Here is a 10,829-nt window from a genome sequence, read left to right as displayed (position 1 = left end):
TTTACATGTACACAGGGTCGTTTATAGTCGTTTCTAGGCAGTTGAGTTTAGAAGCATTTTTTGGAATGCAAAAAAATGGGTTCAGATGGATATTCAGAGGCATTTGAAACACCAAATGCCTGTAACAGCCTGTAAACACGGCTAAACAGACGTTTTTAGACGCCGGTTTCTAGCTGTCAAGTTAAATTTTCCCGTCCTGCAATGTCTCATGTACATGAAGCCTTAGGAGCATATTCATTTACCACAGTTAGATTATGGAAAATAATTATAATGCAATCAAAGCTTTACAGGGCATCTAGAAAATATTTCTAACATGAATTATCTACATTTAATACCAGGGGGTAATTATTTTACACAATCTTTCAGTAGTCAAACGAGAGGCAATGCATATATACAAAGGGTTACGAATAAAATGTTATAAGCCACAGCTGTGCCATATTGCTATGGGGTGTAACATGTTTTGCACAGGGGATGCCCTTTAAAAGAGACAACCGGAAGCTGAGATAAGCGCATGAACATGTGTACAAATGGTCAGGCAGTTTACATAAAGCTCCTATAGTTAAAAGAAACAACACTGTTTTATGCTCAGAGAGCTGAAATAAGCTGAAACACATCACAGGGGAAACAGATCGGGTAAGTGTCTTTTCAGTGTCTAGAAGACCAATTATATGTTAAAATCAAACTGGATAACGGAAAGAAAATCAACATTACCATAGCCACTACTACTACTAATTATCTTGAAAACTGAAGGTCCATACTGGACAAAACAATCAGAATACACAGAACAAAATACAAGAATTGATGGTTTATTAATATTTAAAGCAAAACTCTAGGTCGATTATAAAAAAAACCTTTGGTCCTTTTTTATGTATGAATTTAAAATTACTACATCTGTTTGCAAATACCGTTGGGTAAAAGTACCAGCAATATATATTTGTGTAATCTCACAACAATCCACCATCATACAGAAGCTATTAGTGTAGAAGTTTTTTCCTAAGGCTCAACCAGTCTTTGACTGCAGTTCACAGTGATGTCATGCATGCATGTGTGTGTTTACAGGAGCAGTAGAGTACAGGGAAGAGTTTACCATGTTAATGGCCAGGAGGATTGTAAAATAGAAAGCAACCTGGTTGAAGTGATACACTTATTGCAGTGCAGTTGAGTTTACTTTAAACATCCAATCAAATGCAGGGGAACTTTTATTTCCCCTAGACTTGCTGTACCTGACTGAGTGTTTACTATAGACTCACTAGGCTAATCGAAAGAAAAAAACAAACAAAAAAACAAAAAAAAATAAACCACCCCCAATAGCCACTGAGACGCCATAATGCAAGTGTTACATAGAAGACAGTGAACCTCAAAAAGTGTAAAAATCAATGAATAAATCTGTAAATACAACAAGCTGATTCTGAAAAAATAAATAATTGGGGTATCTGCTCATTTGCTGAAAATACCTGTGAGAAAAAAAAATGTTTTAATGGAGTGTACACACTGTGATGGATTGACAAGTGAGGTACAGTGGCAAAGTTAAAGTGCTAAAAGTTCTTTAAATGGGAAAAAAAATGCTTAAAGTTGTGAAAAAGTTTTACCAAAATATGCCTATACCACATATGCAAAAGGCCACAATTTAAAAAACACAACAATGTCTGTATGGATCAAAATAATCTACAGAATGCGCCACCCTGCTACAGATGAAATAAAAAAGGTTCAATGTTCTAAAACACAGCTTCATGATGAATTTAAATTGCAATACATACATCACGTTAGTCAAGTATACCTAAGCAAAATTATTTTTTAGCATTTTTATAGTGTGAGCTATACATATTATCTATTAGGCCATAGAGTTGATACAGCATTGATGTCTATAGGGTATACCATTACCAGACACCTCACAGTTATTTTAAAAATTATTTATTACAACATTGTTTTGATGAGCAATGATATACACTTGCAGAATCCTCTCCCCAGTCCAGCAATCAGATCAGTGGAGCCTCTACCATTAAGTCAGTGCCCCCACAACTGAAAACTGCTACATATGACATAATTTTGCAGGCCAAGCTTATACACTATGCTATATACACCAGAATCTATAGCTTATTAAGGTGCTAGAATGTATTAGCTTATGTGTAGCTTTTTTTCAATGTTAAATAAACGAATAATCTCACCCAAACTATAAATGTTGTTCTGGTTTGAGAGTTATGGGACATATATGTTCATTAATAAAACCCCTGTGTTCAGGTCCACTTTCTATAAAGCCCTCTACCAGTTTAACCTACTTACTGACTATGGTGCCACTTCTACCTGTCCATAATGATGCATGGACCCCTTGTATTGATCCATTGAGTAGAAGCAGCTTGGTGAAGAATGAGATCATTGGAAGAACTGTAAAGTACTGTATATAAACAGTGGTGCTGCAGTTTACAGAGACACCTGGCCTCTACCATCAAAATTAAGTTATGACTGGTTGAAGGTCCTCAGATTTTTTTCTTAAGCCTGGGTTCACACTACAATGGGCTGCGATTCGCACAGGAGCGCTGTGCGTCCCTGTTCCCCGTTTCAGGGACGAATCAGGGCCGATTCTATGCCTGAATTCGGCCCTGAAACGGAGCCAAAGACGCACATCATTTTTGTGCAGTGCGCTCTGCAGCCGCCCCGGAGATATGTGAACCGGCTCCATAGGGAGCCGGTCACATTCTCCTGCTATGCGAATTAGATGTGCGGAAACGCACATCTAATTCGCATAGGTGTGAACCCGGGCTTAAAGTTTTCTTTTCCCAGATAAAGCCAAGACTTAAACCAATGGTACAACTCTCTGGTGTTTTTGCTTTAAACATAAAATCCCAGACTCGTAGGAAAATAGCGCATCTTGAAGTGGTCATTACCCCACATCTTTAAATCCTTTATTATATATAACCTTATCATATCTTTAAAGTGATTGTAAATTATTTTTTTCAATTAAAATAACAAACATGTTATAATTGCCTTCTCTGTGCAGTAGGTTTTGCACAGAGCAGTCCTGATCCTTCTCTTCTCGGGTCCCTCTTCGGCGCTCCTGGCCCCTACCTCCCATTGAGTTCCCCCACAGCAAGCAGCTTGTTATGGGGGCACCCGAGCCGCAGCTCCCTGTGTCCATTCAGACAAAGATCCGCAGCCTGGCCCCATCCCCTTTTGCTGCCCTCTTTTGGCTGACTGACTGACAGCGGGAGCCAATGGCACCGCGCTGCTGTCTCAGCCAATGAGGGGAGTCCCAGGCAGCCGAGACATTCCTACAACATTGCTGGAACTGGATGGGGCTCAGGTAAGTATTAGAGGGGCTGCTGCACACAGAAGTTTTTTTTTATCTTAATGCATAGAAAGGGTAGGTTCACCTTTGTTCACTTTTTTTTTCTAAATTCCAGCTCCCCTATGTACCAATAGAGCATTCATGTACTTTTTTTGCAAAAATATCAACATTTTCCATTAAATCTACAGTCACTTGTCCTCATCCACTTTCAGTGCTATTAATTGTTAATGGCACACCAAACACAGAAGCAAACACACATTTTGCCATGTGAAAAAACGAGGGGCAAATGCTGCAAAACACACAGCAAAAAACCACGCAACCCACAAAACGCCAAAATGTCCCATTAACCACATGTAGTGCAGCCATTGAAATCAACAGACTGCCCTATGCATGTCACAGGAAAAATGAGCCACAAAATGTGCGCTCCCACTATACTAGATGTGAATGGGGCCTGAAAGGGAAATTGGTGCCTTAACACAAGAACAACGAGGCTCCATTCACATCTGTGCATTTCCTTGCATTTCAGAAATGCGCACCAAAAAACCGCAGTAAAAAAAAACTCACCAAGCTTCACTCTAAAAAAAAAAAGTTTTGAAGCTTTTCTGGGGCGATTGCTGTGTGTAGGGCAGCCCATTCAGGTGGATTGGCTGACCTATGTGTGATGAGTGAAACTGCTTCAAAACATTAGACATTACTAATGGATACGTCTGGAAACATGGATGAGGACAAGTAAAGTAAGTGTCTGTAGATTTAATGGAAAGCGGTTTTATTTTTGTAAAAAAAAAAGTACATGAATGCTATATTGGTACATAGGGGAGCTGGAATTTAGAAAAAAAAAAAGTTAACAAAGGTGAACTTACCCTTTAAGTTAAAAAACCTTCTGCTTTTACAATCACTTTAAAGATCTTATGCATGGCTAGAAATATTCTGTTTGTAACTATGAATTTACAGCACAGTAAGTATATAAAGCCGTATTCATCAGTATTCAAACCTTTTTTATGTCGCCTCATTTTGTGTATGTATTTAACTGCATGTATTGTTAACTTTATGCCCTGTATGATATTTACTCCGATCCTTCACATACATTTTGGTTATCCTTTTTTATTAAAAAACCCCTCTTCTAAGCATTTAAAGCAACTACACACATTTTAAGACCTACCTTTTTAGTAACATAATAAAATAAAAATACAAAATATGTCATTAAACTATTTTAATAACTGTACAAGTATCCTGTCCAATAAGCAATCATATAGATGCAAGTGTGCAAATAAAGCAAGACAAATTTTGATCTCATACACTACAAAAACTCTTCTCCGAAAAAAACAAAAAAACTTTCTACGGCAATATAAAACAAAAATAAAAAGGAACACATATTATAAAGGTTTTTGCACTCTTGATAGAGAAGCCTTGAAGCCTTGTAAAGAAGCTTTTGCAAGAAGGAATAATGCATGTGTCAACCTACTTTTAAAACTACTACAGTACTGATGAAAGGTTCATTTACATGTTTACTGTACTTAGAACTTCACAGAAATGCTCCGTTATGAAAGAACACACGTTTTAAGCAATAAACTAATTGTGAAATCTGACTGATCTCTAGCCCTGGCATGGCAATATAACAACTGTGGAATTTACCAGAAGGGCTGGTGTGCTTGAAAATTATTTGTGGGTCCGTGTGTGTTAGTATAGACTGCTTAAACTCAAATATTCCTGGTTAAAAAAGAAGAAAAAAAAAAAAAGGAAACAAATCACTGTTGTCAGCACACATTTAGCATCTGGTCTTATTACAGGAGTCATGGTTGCTTTACTTTTGTAGAAGCATGCCTTGGGACTTCCATCATTCCCCTTTACTGCTCAGTAAGCCACTGGACACGAACACGCATTTTGCATGTCAGGTGTTGTGAAATGTTCAGTAATTTGCCATTTTGCAATTCAGTGACTCCTAAATTACTGAAGCAAAGATAATAACCCTGATGTTCGTAAACTGAAAAAAGTCACTGGGGGCAGCCTCCATACTTGTATACTAACAGGCACCTTTAAAACCTCACTGATCCACTGAGCTTGGCAAAGTTTAACATTCTGATGTGTACAGATATAGATGCCTTTATAATTCTGGAATTTCCACGCCAGCCCCATATCTACATATTGAAGTGCTCAACTGGTCATTCTAAGGGTCTTTGACATATACAGGCAGTGGAGCCAGAGGTGCATGACACTTCTGCTGAAGGCAGAAGCACATAATACAAATTCTTTAGTCTGAGGTATTAAGGCCTTTAGAATAGAGCACTACTAGAGCAGAGGCACTGAGCTGTGTTAAAATTACAATATTACCTAGCTTAACCCCAACAGATATGAAATGTTGGATAAAGTCCTTGATAGGAAAAAATGAGTGCAATGCCAACAATACATGAAACTATCTGTAATTCTGACTAATATTCGAAATTATTGTTCTCAAGCTCGCCAATATCAGAATGTGATCTACATCAGCTTCCAAGAAGCAACAGTAAATATCAAAACTGAACAAATGTAACATTCATCACATTTATGGCAGCAAATAACCCTGGCACTGTTGTATAAAAATAACGAATAGACATTTAAAGACAGAAAAAGATTTTCCAATAAAGCCCTGGAGCAGCAAAACTAGTACTAAGATGAATATATGACGAGATGTAAAGTCATCAACAGATATTTGGATGCTTACAATTTCACCCTAGTAACTCAGACAGCTGCAAATGTCCCAGACAACTATACATGAGACTATCTTGAAACTATACAAAGTCTGAAGATACTGGCTGCACAGCAGTCACCATATTGACATTTTCTGTTCTTCAAGAAAAGTGCTCCTAAAACAGAATAGCATTTACGCATGGTCCTTGTGCTAAAACAGGTCTCATATACATACAATCCCTGGATTTACAAGTCACAATTTTCTTTATGTACAAACAGTAAAATGAGGTTTTTAAACATTCCATCAACAATCTAGAATTGTAATTAAAAGCTGTAAAGATATAGATAAAACCCAAGTAGAGAATGTGGAGTAAAGTTTTTTGTGCTGTGAAGACTAACTTCCTGCTCTTCTGAATTCTAGCAGTTGCCTCCAAGACCAGTCCAGTGGTCAGGTACCATCAGAAAATATTTATCCATTGCTTCACAGAATCGAGTGCGATACAGCTCTGGAGATACTACAGTTGGCATCTTACCTACGTATTAAGGAAACAAGACAGATAAATTAAACAAAATCGCAACTAAAATAGCACATTTTATAGTTAAATATTTTATTGAAAAACACATTTAAATATGCCCTCTTTTGTGTTTTTCCTTCATGAATACAATGCAAAAATTGGATAATAAATTCCATATTCTATAGCAAATGAATTTGCTCTTGGATTACAAGCTCATTATAACTATGCTGCTAAGGGTCTGAAGAAGAAAGGGAATCTACCAGAGCATAGAATAGTCATGTGTCAGATGACTTTTTGAAGCCTAATCTGCAAAGTGGAAAAGCGAGTTAGATTTTTCCTTGTCAAAAGAAGTTTATTGAGTATACAATGTTATAAAGATACATAAAGTAAGTTTACAAGGATCTATAAAGTAAGCTCATTGTTTTACAGTAGGGTTTATATAGGTAAATATCATGAAATTTCAAATATTAAACATTGGGTTCACGTAAACCTAAATTAAAGATATATATCATTTCCTTAGTTACTTTTGTAGGTATTTAAATGATTTATACCTACTATACATATTGTTTACAAGTAGAGTGTATATAGGTCAAATCAATTCTGATAATGAGCTTTAATCGTAAGGTGGAGAAAAGGAAAGAGAAAGAAGAAAAAAGGTAGAGGTATGGTCCACAAGGTTGTCCCGCTCGTCAGTTTATTATTCTTTTTAGTTCTCTTTGAAGCCTTACAATGGGTGTCTCTGTAAGTCATTTAATCTGTTACCATGGCAACAGGACAGAGTCATTGAAGTTTGACAGGAACTGTTGTTTTATCCAAGGATGCCAAAGTTTTTCAAATTTTGGAATTTGATTTTGATCGATGGCTACCATCTTAGCATGGGACATTGTATTATTCATTCTGTGAATTGTTTCTGCTAGTACCAACGTAGGAGATTTCCATGCCTTGGCCACTGTTTGTTTTGCAGCCGTTATTAGTTGGATCATAAGTTTGAATTGAGAGAGTGTTAACCATTCCGGTTTTAGATTAAGTAAAGTTAAATATGGATCTGGTTGTATTATTTTTTTAAATATTTTAGATGCAATCACGAAGACTTCCTTCCAGAAGGTTTGGATTACTGGGCACCACCATATGTGTAAATATGTGCCTATTTCTGGGCATCCTCGAAAACAAAGAGCTGAGGTATTAGGTGAATATTTTGCCACTCTAGCGGGTACAAGGTACCAGCGAGTTAGGACTTTATAATTTGTCTCCAGTGCTAAGATGTTGGGTGAAGATGTCTTAGATGTGAGCCATATGTTAGACCAGTCCGTGTCTTCTAAAGTTCGTCCCAGGTCCTCCTCCCACCTCTGAACGCAAGAGGGTCTATTAAGATTTGCTACTCCATATAATTGATTATAAAGTGATGAAATTGTACCTTTAGCAAATGGATCTTTTGTACAGATTGATTAAAAAATGGATAATTGGGATAATGGTGTATCCCCCTTTAGGAATGGTGTATAGAAATTTTTGATTTGGAGATATCTAAATATCTCAGAGTTTGGTAGATCATATTTTTCTCTAAGCGATGGGAATGAAAGGAATGATTTAGATGCTATGAAGTCATTTAGTGTCTGAATGCCTGATGTTGTCCAAGCTTTAAAAGAATTTGGGTAGATCCATGCCGGATAAAAGGCCGGATTTCTGATAAAAGAAAGGAGAGGATTGTGTGGAGATTGTAACTGATATTTAGTTTTTAGTTTATCCCAGAGAGATAAGAAGTGTTTAGTTATGGGATTATGAATTTTAAAGCGATCTTTATGATCAAGCCATAATAAATTTGATATTAATAGAGGGTCATTTTCTGAAGCCTCTATAAATACCCATAATGGGATTTCCTGTTTTGCATGGTATTTGGACAGACTGGCCAAATGTGCTGCTCTGTAGTAGTTAGTAAAATTAGGGTATCCCAGGCCTCCTTTATTTTTGGGAAGATGTAGTGTGTGTATAGGTATACGTGGTTTAGAAGAGCCCCATATAAACGAAGTTGCTCTTTTTTGTACTATTCTCAAAAAATAGGAAGGAATTGGAATAGGGAGGACTCTGAATAGATAAAGCAATTTGGGTAGAATAGTCATTTTGATTGCATTAATCTTCCCTATCCAGGATAAAGGAAGTTGCGACCATTGTTTTATTAGATTTGTGATCTGTCTTAATACAGGAGGATAATTGGTTGAGAATAAGTCAGAATGAGATGCTGTTAAATGAATTCCAAGATATGGGATTGATTTTTCTGCCCATGTGAATGGGAGTGCAGCCCTAGCCGGGATCAATTCCATGTTTGTGAGTGAAATATTAAGCACTAGGCATTTCTTAGGATTAATCATAAGGCCGGATAGGGCTGCAAATCCATCAAGAGCTGGTATTAAGTTAGGACCAGAGACCTGTGGTGATGATAGAAAAAGTAATATATCGTCTGCAAATATACATAATTTGTGTGTGATACCTCCTACTTCAATGCCAGTTATAGTTTGGTTTGTTCTGATGTATTGGGCCATGAGTTCGAGTATAAGGGCAAATAATAAGGGAGATAATGGGCAACCCTGTCGGGTATCTCTTTCGATATTAAAGGCTTCAGATTTGTATCCAGCATATTTTATATAGGCTTTGGGTTTATTATATAATGCTTTGATCCATGTTAAAAAGTGGGGTCCAAAACCCCATTTTTGTAATGAATATTGCATATATTGCCAGGATACTGTGTCAAATGCCCTCTTAATATCGAGAGATAGAAAACATAAAGGGATTTTCCGTTTTTTAGCAATATGTGCCAATAACACTGCCCTGCGTATATTATCGCCTGCCTGTCTATTTGGCATGAAGCCTACTTGATCTCTATGTATTAATTTTCCTATAATGCTATTGAGGCGTTTTGCTATTATTTTTGCTAATAATTTAATATCGAGGTTTAACAGAGAGATAGGCCGATAATTCACACAGGAAGTATCATCAGAAAGGGGTTTTGGGATCATACAAACAATTGCCATTAGTGTTTCTTGCAGAAAAGAATGTCCATCTAGAAGTTTGTTAAAAGTTTCAGTGAGAATGGGAGAGAGTATTTCTGAGAATGTTTTATAGTATAAAGCCGAGTAGCCGTCTGGGCCTGGTCTTTTGTTAAGTTTTAGGTCTTTTATGGCGTTAGCAACTTCATCTATAGTTATAGGCTCATCCAAACTGCTTTTTTGATTCTGAGATAACTCAGGTAAGGTTATTTTTGAGAAGAAGGATTCAGCCTCTGTAGGATTAAATTCATTGTTTGTCTTGTATAAAGTTGCGAGATGTGAGTGAAATTTATGGACTATTTTAACTGGATTACAAGTGTAAACATTTTTTGATAATTTCAAACGTATTGGTTTGAAAGATTTGTTAGTTGAATTTAATGCCCGAGCCAAATATGTACCTGGTTTGTTTGTATTCATGTAGAAATTGTGTTTGGAGCGTTTGAGAGATTTATCAACTGACTCAGTGAGAAATAGATCGTATTCCAATCTAGATTTTTCCAGATGAGATTTTGTACTCTGAGATGGATTATCTTGGAATGATATGTAGGCTGCATTAAAATTGAGTTCTAGTTTTTTTGCTAGATTTTTGCGTTCCTGTTTAAATAATGCCATTTGTCTTTGTATTGTACCACGCAAGACAGGCTTATGAGCTTCCCACAGTGTTATTGGGGAGATGTCTGTTGTATTATTAATTGATATGTATTCCTTTAAAGCTTGTTCAATGGCCATCTGATGTAGTGGGTGTTTGAGCATTATGTCCGGTAAGTACCACGTTGGGTCATGCGCTTTTGGTATGGCTGAGGCTATAGTAGTGTATACTGCATTATGGTCAGACCACGGAATCGGAATTATATCTGATGCAATAATTTCTGGTATCATTCCGATTGTTAGAAAAATATGATCTATTCTGGTGAAGGTTTGATGAGGGTGCGAGAAATAAGTGAATTTCTTTTTCATTGGGTTACTTTCTCTCCATGAATCTACCAGATTGTATTTGGAAAGAAGTTGAGAAAAAGGTAATCTAGAGGTTATTTTGGATGGTGTAAAAGGTGATTTATCTAGAAATGGGAGGAGGACCTGGTTCGAATCGCCACACATTATCACTGTTCCTATTTTGTGTGTATTAATCACTTGTAATATATGTGAGAGGAATGGTGTAGGTTGTTTGTTAGGAGCGTAGTAGGAAATCACAGTGATTGCTGTATCCATTATATAACCCATGAGTATCAGGTATCTACCTTCTGGGTCTTTAATTTCTGATGATAAGGTGAATGGTGTGGTTCGGTGAAATGCAATTAGAGTTCCCCTTTGCTTGGTACAGGCAGAAGC

General features: G+C 36.8%; 1 protein-coding gene across 3 annotated transcripts in view; it reads right to left on the bottom strand.

Annotated features, from left to right (window-relative positions):
• Positions 1–354: 354 nt before the first annotated feature.
• Positions 355–10,829, bottom strand: part of PIKFYVE (phosphoinositide kinase, FYVE-type zinc finger containing) — a 455,233-nt gene continuing 444,758 nt past the window's right edge. For all 3 annotated transcript variants that reach the window (XM_073633422.1, XM_073633423.1, XM_073633424.1), the window contains one exon: positions 355–6,480. In XM_073633422.1, the coding sequence (XP_073489523.1) occupies positions 6,365–6,480 (116 nt within the window). In that variant the 3' untranslated portion in view covers positions 355–6,364. The remainder of the gene's footprint in view (positions 6,481–10,829) is intronic.

Source organism: Aquarana catesbeiana, linkage group LG06 (assembly GCF_042186555.1).
Source record: "Aquarana catesbeiana isolate 2022-GZ linkage group LG06, ASM4218655v1, whole genome shotgun sequence".
NCBI classification, from domain to species: domain Eukaryota; kingdom Metazoa; phylum Chordata; class Amphibia; order Anura; family Ranidae; genus Aquarana; species Aquarana catesbeiana.
This window is presented reverse-complemented; position numbering and strand designations above follow the sequence as displayed.